Source organism: Anomaloglossus baeobatrachus, chromosome 4 (genome assembly GCF_048569485.1).
Source record: "Anomaloglossus baeobatrachus isolate aAnoBae1 chromosome 4, aAnoBae1.hap1, whole genome shotgun sequence".
Lineage (NCBI taxonomy): Eukaryota > Metazoa > Chordata > Amphibia > Anura > Aromobatidae > Anomaloglossus > Anomaloglossus baeobatrachus.
The window spans coordinates 389,189,080-389,204,354 of record NC_134356.1 but is presented as its reverse complement, the minus strand read 5'-3'; the positions used below and the strand labels follow the sequence as shown (position 1 = coordinate 389,204,354).

General features: G+C 42.7%; 1 protein-coding gene across 2 annotated transcripts in view; it reads right to left on the bottom strand.

Annotated features, from left to right (window-relative positions):
- The window catches only part of DMTF1 (cyclin D binding myb like transcription factor 1), a 95,863-nt gene that overhangs the window by 66,899 nt on the left and 13,689 nt on the right, over positions 1 to 15,275 (bottom strand). For both annotated transcript variants that reach the window (XM_075345234.1, XM_075345233.1), the window contains exons 5-6: positions 2,299 to 2,375; positions 1,552 to 1,709 (exon numbers count right to left, since the gene is read on the bottom strand). In XM_075345234.1, coding sequence (XP_075201349.1) covers positions 1,552 to 1,709; positions 2,299 to 2,375 — 235 coding nt within the window. The remainder of the gene's footprint in view (positions 1 to 1,551; positions 1,710 to 2,298; positions 2,376 to 15,275) is intronic.

The window sequence follows — 15,275 nt, the reverse complement described above, 5'->3', positions numbered from 1 at the left end:
GATGACGTCATCGCTGTGCGCGCCGCTAGTCTCCCCTCAGCCGCCGGCACAAACACAGGAGATGATCGCGATCCAGCAGGGCAATGGGGACGGCTCCAATCAGCGGCGCTGCCGCTGACACAGACGGGAGGACGAGTGATGCTGCAGGGGAACGGTGAGTATACTGATTCACTGCTCCCCGCGCTGATGATGATGCACGGGGTGCAGTGAATAGAGCCGCACATGATCACTCCAGGCCGTAGTTGCCAGGGGTGATCATGCGAGCCGGCTGTTTATCCCCCGCCCATCATCCCGCCCACCTGTCAGCGCCGGCTTCAGCGCTGAGGGATGATGGGCGGGGGATGGGCGTGCATATTAAATGAGCGGGTCCACGTGGTCACGGCAGGCTGCTACAGCCTGCTCGTGCCCCCAATGACCCGCTCCACTGCAGCACCCACATTCCCCGCAGCCACATTCAGACCATAAGACGCACCCCCCACTTTCCCCCAACATTTGGGGGAAAAAAAGTGCGTCTTATGGTCCGAAAAATACGGTAATCCTCTCCTGTGTGATACTGTCTGCAGAGCCGTGTATCTAATCTTATCCTGTGTGATACTGTCTGCAGAGCCGTGTATCTAATTCTCTCCTGTGTGATACTCCTGCTGTCCTTGGTGACACTTTAGACATTTCTGGTCACCAGGAAAATGGCTGTGCATTGTGTCCTTACATGTCATTCTCTGTTATCTGTTGTAAACACTCAGATTAGGAGGGGGAGGCGTGCCACCACACACAGGAGAGCAGACTCCGCCCACTTTACGGCAGGCTGTAATCTGAGCTTTTTATACAGTCTGATTTCTGTAGGATTTCAGCAGCTGCTCCCCCTAGTGTTTAAGGCTATGTGCGCACGTTGCGTACAAGCCCTGCAGAAATTTCTGCAGCGATCTGAAGAGCACATGTGCGCTTTAGATCGCTGCAGAAATGTCTGTAGTGAGCGCCGATTCCATGCGCTCTGCCTGCAGCTCCTGCCATAGACAGAGCAGGAGCTGCCGGCAAAGCGCAGGAAAGCCCTGCAGAAATTTCTGCAGCGATCTGAAGAGCACATGTGCGCTTTAGATCGCTGCAGAAATGTCTGTAGTGAGCGCCGATTCCATGCGCTCTGCCTGCAGCTCCTGCCATAGACAGAGCAGGAGCTGCCGGCAAAGCGCAGGAAAGAAGTGACATGTCACTTCTTTTTGCGCAGCGCTTCGGCAGTAGCCGAAGCGCTGCGCTCTTAGACGCCACGTGCGCACGGCCCCTGCACAATCTCCATAGACTGTGCAGGGGCCGCAGGACGCATGCAGTTACGCTGCGCTACAAAGCGCAGCGTAACTGCATGTTTTTACGCAACGTGCGCACATAGCCTTACAGTGGAAAATATCAAACTTTCTATTTTTTTTTTAGATTTTGCTCAATTAAAAACAAATAATATTTAAACAAAACATTAAAACATTATTACTTTACATTTTTTCAGTTATTGGAATTTTTTTTTTTTTTGATGATACCTTCCCTTTAAAATACAAAACATTTTCTTACTTTCCCACATGGTTCCTGTCATCATACATGCGAAGAACTCTCCTGTACACAGCAAAGAGAGGCCGGTTCAGGCCCCAGGCTATTGTCCGGTAGAAATCTTTCCTCTCATCCTTGGACATCTCAAAAATGATTTCAGATGCATCTTTAATACCGTGAGCCTATATAAATGATAATACTGATCAGAAAGACAAACATGACATCTACCTGGCGAACAATTTGTGTTTAATTGCAAGTAAATAAAGTGGTTGTCTACCCTTTTTTTAGTTTATAAATGGCACAAGTGGGCTCTAAAAATAGTAAAAATGATATTCTTATCTGTTGTTCCTCTGTCCAACTCCCTGGTGTCCCCACCGGTTTCCTCTCTTTCTCTTCAGGTGTGGTCGCGAAGTGAACACTGCATCCAATTAGTGCCCGAACAGTGAAATGTTGATCACGGCTGCAACCACTGATTGGCTGCAGAGGTCACAGGTTTAGAATACTGGGAGAGGAAGAGAGGAGACGTGTAAGAGATCAGGTGGTGAGTATATGGTTTTGTTATTTTTAGAGCACATGTGGACCTATACATAATAAAAATGTGACAGATACCATGTATACATATAAAATACACAAATATGGCATAAATTATGTCTTGGTAGTAGTTGTGTCCATTGCTGATTAACTAAACATATTTCAGGGTTATCATACAACATTACATTTTTCCGATTTGAGGTCGTACATTGACACGTATATAGTAATGACTACTAGTACCTTCAGGTATCGTTCAATGTTGCTCATTAGAAGTGAAATCTCCTCCTTAGACCACATGCCTTGCTTCCATCTGTGACCTTAGAAATGGATACATAATGTATAGTAATATCTTAGTATGAAACATAGATGCTATTTTTAAATCTGTACTTTGTGTAGTGGTAAACTCACACACGTCATACATGTTTTAGTTCAGATTAAACACCAAAATCCAACAACAATCCACATCTAATACATGTGAATTAAATTTACACAAACCAGGTCAATGGCATCAGAAATTTTTCCATGTGGATTTTTGGTGCCAAGGAACAAAAAAAAAAAAAAAAACCAAAGTCCACACAAAGTTGACGGTTTGCTCCATTGAATGTAATCTAGACACTCCAAATGCAGCACACCAGGTCATTTTTACTACATTCCTTCTACTATTTTGACACAATTCCCTCATTTATCATTTTATTTATTATGAGGTGTGTGCTCTTCTTATGTTTCCACTATGCACTACTGCTTAGTTCTAATAAAGATTTATAGTAGGTTTCCTTAATCATGACTTCTTGTTCCCAGGTTCTAACTGTTATATTTCAACTGTTGCCCTCATCATCTCCCACCTCGACTACTGCAACCTCCTGCTCTCTGGCCTCCCTTCCAACACTCTTGCACCCCTCCAAACTATCCTGAACTCTGCAGCCCGCTTAAGCCACCTCTCCCCTCACTATTCCCCAGCCTCACCACTCTGCCAATCCTTTCACTGGCTTCTCATTGCCCAAAGACTCCAGTTCAAAACATTAACCATGACCTACAAAGCCATCCACAACCTGTCTCCTCCTTACATCTGTAACCTAGTCTCTCAGTACCTACCTGCACGCAACTTCAGATCCTCACAAGATCTCCTTCTCTACTCCTCTCTTATCTCCTCTTCCCACAATCGCATACAAGATTTCTCCCATGTGTCCCCCATACTCTGGAACACTCTACCCAAGCAAATCAGACTCTCTCCTACCATGAAAAGCTTCAAGAGAAACCTGAAGACCCACCCACCTCTTCCGACAAGCCTACAACCTACAATAACCCTCAGTCCAGCACACCACTGAGCAACCGGCTCTGTTCTCACCTGTTGTACCATTACCGATTCATCACCGATTCCCTGTAGACTGTGAACTCTCGCAGGCAGGGTCCTCTCTCCTCCTATACCAGTCTGTTGTGTATTGTTAATGATTATTGTACTAGTTTTTATGTATACCCTTTTTCACTTGTAAAGCGCCATGGAATTAATGGCACTATAATAATAAATAATACTAATAATAACTGTTCATATATAAACGTGATACAAAATCACCAACATTACTTATGAACTTTGATTTTGTGACAATGGCCTATGCTAGTTTTGGATTTATTGAGATAAAACACAAATTTTTTTACTTCTTGTGTTATGTCATAGAAACAATCAACATTTCACTACAAATATGCAATTATTATGAAACTCGATTAATGCTGCGTATATTAGCTCAAGGTTGGGGTCACATGAGCATATGTAAAAACGGTCCCATTCTTATCCAGGAGAGTAGGACGATTTTTTTCTTATTTGTCATCTGTGTGTAATCTGTTTTTTTTTCTCAGCAACTATTATTGATTTACAATCATCTACAGGACCATTTACCGTGTTCTGTGCTGCAGAATTGTAATGTAGCCGTAAAAAAGGGATGTCACTAGGATGGTCCGTGCGGTGTCTGTTTTTTCTCACAACCACTGACTTGTATTGGTGAGTCTCGCACAATTTTAGCATCCACTCCCACCATGCTGCAACTTTTTTTCTCATCCAGAATCTGGATGAGAATAAAAAACTCTGACCATCTGCTATAACTCACACACTAACATGAGATTTTCTGACATTGCACTCATCCGATTCATACACTTGTGTGAGCGAGGCCCAAGAATGAGTGTGTTTTCTTTATTTGTGACTGTATTGTATATCACTTTCAAGAATCAGTCCCCAAATATAGTCTCCCATCATTTTTTCGTCATACTGTTCTTGGTAACGGCGTTCCAAGTTCATTATATCATGGTGAAAGCGTTCGCCTTGCTCCTCTATATAAGCTTCCATTTTCTCTTTGAATTTCTCAAGATGGGCATCAAGGATATGGACTTTGAGTGACATCCTGCAGCTCAGCCCAGCATAGTTCCTTATCAGAGTCTGGACCGGCTATATGTAGTTTTTATCCTTGTGATTGCCTAAGAAGCTGTGAACCAATGAGACAAACCTGTTACAAGCAGCTTTCTGCATCCTATTCATCTTCTTGGGAAATTTGCTGCACTCTATGATGTTGCTGATGATGTAAAATAATGTGAAATAAATGGCGCCATCAGAGGCGTACATAGAAATCATGGGGCCTCATAGCAGAATTTCTAAATGCCCCCTCCAACCCCCCTCCATAAAAAAAATATATCATATCCACTTGGGTCACAGGAGAGCATACTTCACAAATTTACAGCCCTCACAAAGTAATTTTCCTGCTATTGAAGGCCCTAGATTCCACTTTGATTGTAGACTAAGTGTGATGGAAATAAAAGTGCCCCACAAACACTATGATACCCCACAGTAATTTCCTCTACAGTACCCTCCACATGCACAGTATGATGATCCTATTGTACCCCTCAACTACCCTGCAATGAATGATGCTCCCGGCCAACACAGTAAGATCCCCAGCTGTGATTCCCACACAGCCCTCCCTGCAGTATAATGGGTCTACATATAGTGTAATGGTACCTACTATCCCTCCAAATACTATAATGGCCCCCACAAAGCCCTCCACACAGTATGACCCCTCACAAACCTTCACATTGTGTGATTGCTTGCATACAGTATAATGGCCCTCAAATAATTGTAAATAAAATATAAAGGCTCCCTCATAGCTCTCCAAATAATATAATGGCCCCAAAAAGCCTTTCATATAGTAAAATGGCTCACATATAGTCCTCTACATAGTAATGGAACACACATAGTCCTTCATATAGTATAATGCATCCCATAGTCCTTCATATATTATAATGCACTCCCCTTAGTTATCCATAGATTATAATGCATTCCCCATAGTACTCCACATATTATAATGCACCATCCATAGTCCTTCATATCGTATAATGCACCCATTAGTCCTCCATTATAATACACTCCCCACAGTCCTCCATATAACAAAGCACTCCTCCAGGTATTATAATGCACTTCCATATTCCTCCATATAATATAATGCAGCCTCATATTACTCCATATAGTAGTATGCAGCTGCATATTACTTTATATAGTGTTATGATGCCCACATAGTCCTCCATATAGTATTATGCAGCCCCCCATATAGTATTATGCAGCCCCCCATATAGCATTATGCAGCCCCCCATATAGCATTATGCAGCCCCCCATATAGCATTATGCAGACCCCCATATAGCATTATGCAGACCCCCATATATCATTATGCAGACCCCCATATAGCATTATGCAGACCCCCATATAGCATTATGCAGACCCCCTATATAGCATTATGCAGCCCCCATATAGCATTATGCAGCCACCATATCCTTCCATATAGTATTATGAAGCCCCATAGTCCACCATATCACATTATGCAGCTCTCATTTTCCTCCATACAGTAATATGCAACCCCATATTCCACAATAGCATTATGCAGCTCCCATATATTATTATGCAGCTCCCATGTATTATTATGCAGCCACATATTCTACCATATTGTATTATGCAGCCCCATAGAGTATTATGCATCCCCCATATTTCTCCATATATTATGCAGCCCCATATTCCACCATATAGTATTATGCAGCCCCCATATAGCAGTATGCAGCCCCCATATAGCATTGAGCAGCCCCCATATAGCATTGAGCAGCCCCATATAGCATTATGCAGCCCCCATATAGCATTATGGAGCCCCCATATAGAATTATGCAGCCCCCGTATAGCATTATGCAGCCCCCATATTCCTCCATATAGCATTATGCAACCCCATATTCCACATTATTGTATTATGCAGCCCTCGTATAGCATTATGCAGCCCCAATATAGCATTATGCAGCCTCCATATAGCATTATGCAGTCCCCATATTGCTCCATATATTATGCAGCCCCATATTCTACCATATAGCATTATGCAGCCCCCATATTCCTCCATATATTATGCAGCCCCATATTCTACTATATAGTATTATGCAGCCCCCATATAATATGATGCAGCCCCCATATAGTATGATGCACCTCCATGAAGTATTATGCACCTCCATGAAGTAGCATATAGCCTCCATAACATTAAATGCACTCCCTTAGTCTTCTAGCCTTCGTGATAGAATACATACTCACTTCTCCTCGTTCCCCCACTGCTCTCGTTTCCTCAGCGTGTGTCCACTCTTCTGCTGTGCAGACAAGTCTAAGCGCCGCAGAGACAGCAGAAGAATGATGAGAGAGGCAGCACTCCACTCCCTCTATCATCATTTCTTTCAATTGTATTGGCATCTGCAATGCCGATACAATTGAAAGTGTGATCCTCGGAGGGGGTCCCAGTATCAGATCTCAAAATGTAGCTAAATAAAAATCTGCCCTCTAAGAGAGCAGCACCTACACTACAGTTCAAAAGTTTAGGATCACTTAGATATTTCCTATAAAATGTAAGCCTGCAAGGGCAGGGCCCTCTTCCCTCTGTACTAGTCTGTCTATTGTAACTTGTATATGTATTCTGTATGTAACCCCTTCTCATGTACAGCACCATGGAATTAACGGTGCTCTAGAAATAAATAATAATAATGATAATTATGATATTTCCTTATTTTTTTAAAGAAAAGCACATTTTTTCAATTAAGCTAACAATAAATTAAACAGAAATATACTCTATACATTATTAATATGGTAAAAGACTATTCTAGCTGAAAACGTTTAGTTTTGAATGCAATATCTACATAGGTGTATAGAGGCCTATTTCCAACAACCACCACTCCAATGTTCTAATGGTACATTGTGTTTGCTAACTGTGTTAGAAGGCTAATGGATGTTTAGAAATCCCTTGAAAACCCTTGTGCAAGTATGTTAGCACACAGCTGAAAACACTTTTGCTGATTAAAGAAGCTATAAAACTGACCTTCCTTTGAGCTAGTTGAGAATCTGGAGCATTACATTTGTTGGTTCCATTAAACTCTCAAAATGGCCAGAAAAAGAGAACTTTCGTGTGAAATTCGACAGTCTATTCTTGTTCTTAGAACTGAAGGATTTTCCATGCGAGAAGCCAAGAAACTGAAGATTTCCTACAATGGTGTGTACTACTCCCTTCAGACGAGAGCACGAATAGGCTCTAACCAGAGTGGAAAGAGAAGTGGGAGGCCCCGCTGCACAACAGGACAAGTACATTAGAGTCTCTAGTTTGAGAAATCGATGCCTCACAGGTCCTCAACTGGCAGCTTCTTTAAATAGTACCCGCAAAATGCCAGTGTCAATGTCTACAGTGAAGAGGTGACTCTTCAAAAAGAAAAGATTAATATGGGATAAAGAACACAGACATTAGACAGAGGAAGATTGGAAAAACATGTTATAGACTCTGCTCCTCCCTCATCTCCTCTTCCCACAATCGCGTACAAAATTTCTCCCGTGCATCCCCCATACTCTGGAACGCTCTACCTCAGCACATCAGATTCTCCCCTACCGTGGAAAGCTTCAAGAGGAACCTCAAGACCCACCTCTTCCAACAAGTCTACAACCTACAATAGCCCTCATTCCAGTAGACCACTGCGCAACCAGCTCTGTCCTCACCTATTGTACCATCACCCATTCCCTGTAGACTGTAAGCCCTCGCGGGCAGGGTCCTCTCTCCTCCTGTACCAGTCTGTTATGTACTGTTAATGACTGTTGTACGTATACCCTTTCACTTGTAAAGGCGCCATGGAATAAATGGCGCTATAATAATAAATAATAATAAATAATAATAATAATAATAGACAGGCGGATCGAAGTTTGAGGTGTTTGGATCACACAGAAGAACATTTGTGAGACGCAGAACTACTGAAAAGATGCTGGAAGAGTGCCTGACGCCATCTATCAAGCATGGTGGAGGTAATGTGATGGTTGGGGTTGCTTTGGTGCTGGTAAAGTCGGAGATTTGTACAATGTAAAAGGGATTTTGAATAAGGAAATTATATCACTCCATTTTGCAACGCCATGCCATACCCTGTGGACAGGGCTTGATTGGAGCTAATTTCATCCTACAACACAATGACCCAAAGCACATTTCCAAATTATGCATGAACTATTTAGGGAAGAAGCAGGCAGCTGGTTTTCTATCTGTAATAGAGTGGCCAGCTCAGTCACCAGATCTCAACCCTACTGAGCTGTTGTGGGAGCAGCTAGACCGTATGGTACGCAAAAAGTACTTATCAAGCCAATCCAACTTGTGGGAGGGGCTTCTGGAAGCATGGGGTGAAATATCTCCAGATTACCTCAGCAAATTAACAGCTAGAATGCCAAAGGTCTGCAAAGCTGTAATTGCTGCAAAGGGAGCATTCTGTGACGAAAGCAAAGTTTGAAGAAAATTATTATTTCAAGTAAAAATCATTTTTTTCTCAGACACGTGTATTTTCTCCGATGCGTGTCACACTGAACACCTCCGTGTGGTCTGTATGCGGGCCGTGTGACACCCGTGATGCCGGAGAAAAACTGACATGTCTATGTGTGGAGCACACGGGCACATGTATGCACCACATGTACACACGGTCCATGGCAGAACACGCACGTGAGCGCAGACCCATTGATTTTAATGGGTCTACATGTGCCCGTTTCTCCGGTATGTGAGGAAACGGACCAAAGAAGTACCGGAGACACAGACGTGTGAAAGAGGCCTTACAGGTAGAGCAGTCAGACTAGAATACCCTACCACAAGAGGTTGTAATGGCAGAGACTGTAACAGCTTTTAACCCCTTAACGACCCATGACGTACTTGATACGTCATGGTTCGTGTGCAGTTAATCCCCGCCCCCTGCCGTGGGCAGGCGGCGGCGATCCGCGCACATATCAGCTGTTTTTAACAGCTGACATGTGTGCCTGCTAGTCGCAGGTGGAATCGCTTCCACCCGCGGCCATTAACCCCTTACATCTCGCTGCCAAAATCTGGCAGCGAGATATACTGTATATGCGCGCTGCCATGACAGTCCCTTACCCCGCCCCCATCGGAAGTCATGTGACTTGATCACGTGACTTTCGGTGGTTGCCATGGTAGCACAGGGTCATATGATGACGCCTGTAGCTAACATGAGTCACTTCCTCTCAATGCCGGAATATAGCCGGCATTGAAAGTAAAGCACCAAATCTGCAGTTCTCAGCTCTGTAGCTGTGATCTGCAGATAGGGCAGAGCGATCGGATTGCTGATCGCTATAGCCCCCTAGGGGAACTAGTAAAATAAAATAAAAGTTAAAAAAAAAGTTTTAAGAAATTAAAAAAAAAAAATAAAAAAACCCTAAAAGTTCAAATCCCCCCCCCCATTCACCCCATTGAAAATTAATAGGGGTTGAAAAAAAATTAAAAATATACACATATTTGGTATCGCCGCGCTCAGAAATGCCCGATCTATCAAAATATAAAATCAATTAATCTGATCAGTAAGATTCCAAAAAAATTCCAAATGCCAAAATTAAGTTTTTTTGTCGCCGCAAATTTTGCGCAAAATGCAATAACAGGCGATCAAAACGTAGTTTCTGCACAAAAATGCTACCGTTAAAAACGTCAGCTTAAGACGCAAAATATAGGCCGTCACTAAGCCATAGATCCCGAAAAATGAGAACGCTACGGGTTTTGGAAAATGGCGCAAAACGTGCGCCACTTTTTTTGGACAAGCTTGTGATTTTTTTTTAACCCCTTAAATACAAGTAAACCTATACATGTTTAGTGTCTACAAACTCGCAACGACCTCAGGCATCACAATGAGACATCAGTTTTACCATATAGTGAACATGGTGAATAAAATATCCCAAAAACTATTGTACGATCACACTTTTTTTGCAATTTTTACGCACTTGGAATTTTTTTGCTGTTTTCCAGTACACTATATGGTAAAAACGTATGGTTTCATTTAAAAGTACAACTCATCCCAAAAAACAAGCTCTCATATGGCAAGATTGATGGAAAAATAAAAAAGTTATGGCTCTTGGAAGAAGGGGAGCAAAAAACAAATACGGAAAGTGCCCGGGGGCTGAAGGGGTTAAGAAAGTGCTGGATGATTTCCTCAGTACACACAACATTGTTGGTTATAAGTGATTTAGTGACAAAATGTAGAATTGGTGGAGGACGGTTGCACTAGATGGACCTAGGTCTTTTTTCAACCTATGTAACTATGTAAATACAATTATCCTAAACTAAACATTTCATGTGCTGTTCTGCTGAATAAGTGAACTTGTGTACACAGAAACAGTTAATTTAGATGGCATCAAGAGGTTGCATACAATCGGCAGACACATGTTGCTATGTCTTTGACAAATTTATAAAGACAAGAGTGAAACTCTGTGAAGGCATGTGCTAAGATGTATGAGGCCTACAAAGCATACTTTGGCGTGTCTCTTGGCGATCAAGACAAATGGTAGACATCTCATTTCAAGTATGATCACTGCAAGAAAACTGTTGAAAGTACACTACAGTTCAAAAGTTTGGGGTCACCCAGACAATATTGTCTTTTCTATGAAAAATCATACTTTTATTTATCAAATGAGTTGCATAATGAATAGAAAATATAGTTCAGATATTGACTAGGTTAGAAATAAATAAATCTTTACTCACCTTCTCCAGCCCTGCTGTCTCTGCCGCTGCTGTCACTTGCTTCCAACCCCCGCTCATTATGCTCATTGCATATTCACTTCACTGCGGCTGGAAGCAGCAGCAGCGGGGAGCCGGCAGGACCGGAGACCGTAGATCAGCACCACGGACAGCGACGCCAGGGACAGGTGAGGAGAAAGTTCCCGTTCTCAGTGTGTTATCACAGATAACACACGAAGAACACACGTGTGCCATAAACACGGCTCACGGAGGGCAAAACGCACCTTTGACACATCCGTGAAAAACGTGCATGATTTTCACGGACGTGTGAAAGAGGCCTAAAGAACGCTTTCCCATTTAGCTGTCGGAATCGCTTTTCTTCCACTCGCAGTGAGTGCCCCCTGGTCCTTAGTACTGTCTTTGGAAGAAATAAGTCATGTGCCAGTCCTTTATATTGACCACACACATATTTATACAAATAAATGAGATCTCCTCTGAGACGTCTTTTTTCTAAGCTAAACATATCTAACTTTTCCAGCCTGTCATCATATGGGAGGCCTTCCACTCCTTGTAGTAGTCTAGTTTCCTGCCTTTGAACTGACTAACTTCTGAATGTCCTTTTTAAAATGTGGAGCCCAAAACTGGATCCCGTATTCCAGATGTGGCCTTACAAGTGATTTATAGAGGGGTAACAATACGTTGGGATCACGGGATCTGATCTCTCTTTTTATAAACCCTAAAATCTTATTTGCTTTAGCAGCTGCTGCTTGACATTTAGTGCTGCTGCTCAGCTTATTTGTAATGAGAATACCCAAGTCCTTCTCCTGTTCTGTAGTCCCGAGTTTACTTCCATTTAATGTATACGCAGTTATAGGATTACTCCGTCCTAGGTGCATTACTTTACATTTATCAACATTAAATCTCACTTGCCAAGTATCTGCCCATTCTGACATCTTATCCAGATCTTTTTGTAATATTGTACTATCAAGGTCAGTTTTTAATATCCTACATAGTTTGGTGTCATCAGGAAAGAGTGACACTTTACTATCAATCCCATCCACAAGGTCATTAATAAAGAGATTAAAAAGAACAGGTCCTAGCACAGATCCCTGCGGCACCCCACTGCTGACTATTGCCCATTTAGAGAATGTACCATTTATGACTACTCTTTGTTTCCTATCTTTTAGCCAATTCCTTAGCCAGTTGCATATAATTTCCCCAGTCCTTGCTTCTGGAGCTTTAGTATAAGGCTATTATGTGGTACAGTATCAAATGCCTTTGCAAAGTCCAAATAAATCACATCAGCTGCATTACCAATATCCAGATTTGCACTTACCTCCTCATAGAACCCCAAGAGGTTGGTTAGACACGACTTATCTTTCATGAATCCATGCTGTCAGTTATTATATTATTTTCTGCAATATATTTTTGCATGTGATCCCTTAAAATGCCCTCAAAAACTTTGCATACTACTGATGTCAGGCTTACTGGACAGTAGTTCCCTGGATCCATCCGCTTACCTTTCCTAAATATCGGAACCACATCAGCAATCCTCCAATCCCGAAGCACCAACCCTGTTACAAGCGAGTCTAAAAAGATGAGATACAGCGGTCTGTCGATTACGGAGCTCAATTTCCTCAATATTCGTGGATGAATGCCATCTGGCCCTGGGGATTTGTCAATGTTTAATTTACTCAGACACAGGCGTACGTCTTCTTGTGTAAATTAATTATATCGGGTGGTGAACTTTGATTTTTCACTTGATGAATGATCCCTGGAACAGTCAGTTCCTTGGTAAACACTGATGAGAAGTGCCTGTTTAATATCTCAGTCTTTTGTTTGTCCTTCTATAACTAACTTATTATATTTTAAAGGGCCGATACTATCCTTTGTTTTCCTTTCGGCATTAATGTATTTATAAAAGATTTTGGGATTTATTTTAATGTCCTCGGCGATGTTTATTTCAATAGCTAATTTTGCTTGCTTGATTTCTTTTTTGCATTTCCTATATGATATCTTTATACTTCTGAAATGCAGTGACTTGCAGGTGTAATTGCAGCAAAAGGTGGCGCTACAAAGTATTAACTTAAAAGGGCCAAATAATATTACACGCCCCACTTTTCAGTTTATTTTTTTTTTTTTACAAAAGTTTAAAATAAGCAACACATTTCATTCAACTTCACAATTGTGTCCCACTTGTTGTTGATTCTTCACTATTAAGGCCCCGTCACACTAAGCAACATCGCTAGCAACATCGCTGCTAACGAACAACTTTTGTGACGTTGCTAGCGATGTTGCTGTGTGTGACATCCAGCAACAACCTGGCCCCTGCTGTGAGGTCGTTGGTTGTTGCTGAATGTCCTGGGCCATTTTTTAGTTGTTGCTGTCCTGCTGTGAAGCACAGATCGCTGTGTGTGACAGCGAGACAGCAACAACTAAATGTGCAGGCAGCAGGAGCCGGCTTCTGCAGAGGCTGGTAACCAATGTAAACATCGGGTAACCAAGAAGCCCTGTCCTTGGTTACCCGATATTTACCTTTGATACCAGCCTTCCCCGCTCTCACTGCCTGTGCTGCCGGCTCCTGCTCTGTGCACATGTAGCTAGCTGCAGGACACATCGGGTTAATTAACCTGATGTGTGCTGTAAGTAGGAGAGCAGGGAGCCAGCGCTAAGCAGTGTGCGCTGGCTCCCTGCTCTGTGCACATTTAGCTGCAGCACACATCGGGTAATTAACCCCATGTGTGCTGTAGCTAGAAGAGCAGGGAGCCAGCGCTAAGCATTGTGCGCTGCTCCCTGCTCTGTGCACATTTAGCTGCAGCACACATCAGGTAATTAACCCCATGTGTGCTGTAGCTAGGAGAGCAAGGAGCCAGCGCTCAGTGTGCGCTGCTCCCTGCTCTCTGCACGTGTAGCTGGTCACTGGTTGCTGGTGAGCTCACCAGCAACTCGTGTAGCCACGCTCCAGCGATCCCTGCCAGGTCAGGTTGCTGGTGGGATCGCTGGAGCGTCGCAGTGTGACAGCTCACCAGCAACCTCCTAGCAACTTACCAGCGATCCCTATCGTTGTTGGGATCGCTGGTAAGTTGCTTAGTGTGACGGTACCTTTACTTTAAAATTTTTATCTTTATGTTTAAAGCCTGAAATGTGGGAAAAGGTTGAAAAATTCAAGGGGGACAAATACTTTCGCAAGGCACTGTAATTGTCTTGAATAGTAGATAAGATAAGATCTTACAGCTTTTAGCACAACCAGAAGACTATGTCCCACTGAATGTCTGGATTGTTGAAATCCCCCATAATAGGAACCCGATTATTATTATTATTAGCTGCCTTTTCAATTTGTTGCCGCATTTTACCCTCTACTTGTTCAGGTATGGTATGAGGCTTATAGCAAACTCCAATTAGCATTTTTCCATTATTCCCCTCCCCATGTACATTTACCCATACTGACTCTACATTGTTGCAGTTCCCCCCAATGTCATCATTCAACACAGGTTTTAAGTTAGATTTGATAAATATACACATCCCATCACCTTGTCTTTCCTGAATGTAGTATAACCCTTTACGTTTGTCACCCAGTCATGGCTTTCATCCAGCCAGGCTTCCGTAATGCCCACCACATCATAATCCATGGTTGACATAAGAGTCTCCAATTCATTCATTTTGCTTGCAAGACTTCTTGCATTTGCTAGTGGACACTTAACACTATTAACGCATTCCTTAGGGTATGTGCGCACTAGGCGTTTTTTTCACGCTGCGTTTTTATGTGCGTTTTTGTCTCAAAAAACGCACTCGCGGCTAAAAAAACGCGACAAAAACGCATGCGTTTTTGCCGCGATTTGGTGCGTTTTTTGCTGCGTTTTTGCTCACTGCGTTTTTAATCAGTGCACAATGCCATTAAAGATTGTTGATGAAAAAAAAAAAAAAAAAAAAAGTCTGATGTCATTTCCTTCTTCAAAATGTTCATTGTATGCAGGAGAGCAGACAGCTGCAGAACTAGTGTATGCAGGAGAGCAGACAGCAGCTGGAGAACTACAAGGCTCAGCATCCTCCATTAACTAGTGTATGCAGGAGAGCAGACAGCAGCTGGAGAACTACAAGGCTCAGCATCCTCCATTCACTAGTGTATGCAGGAGAGCAGACAGCAGCTGCAGAACTACAAGGCTCAGCATCCTCCATCCAGGACTGTATGCAGTTTTTTG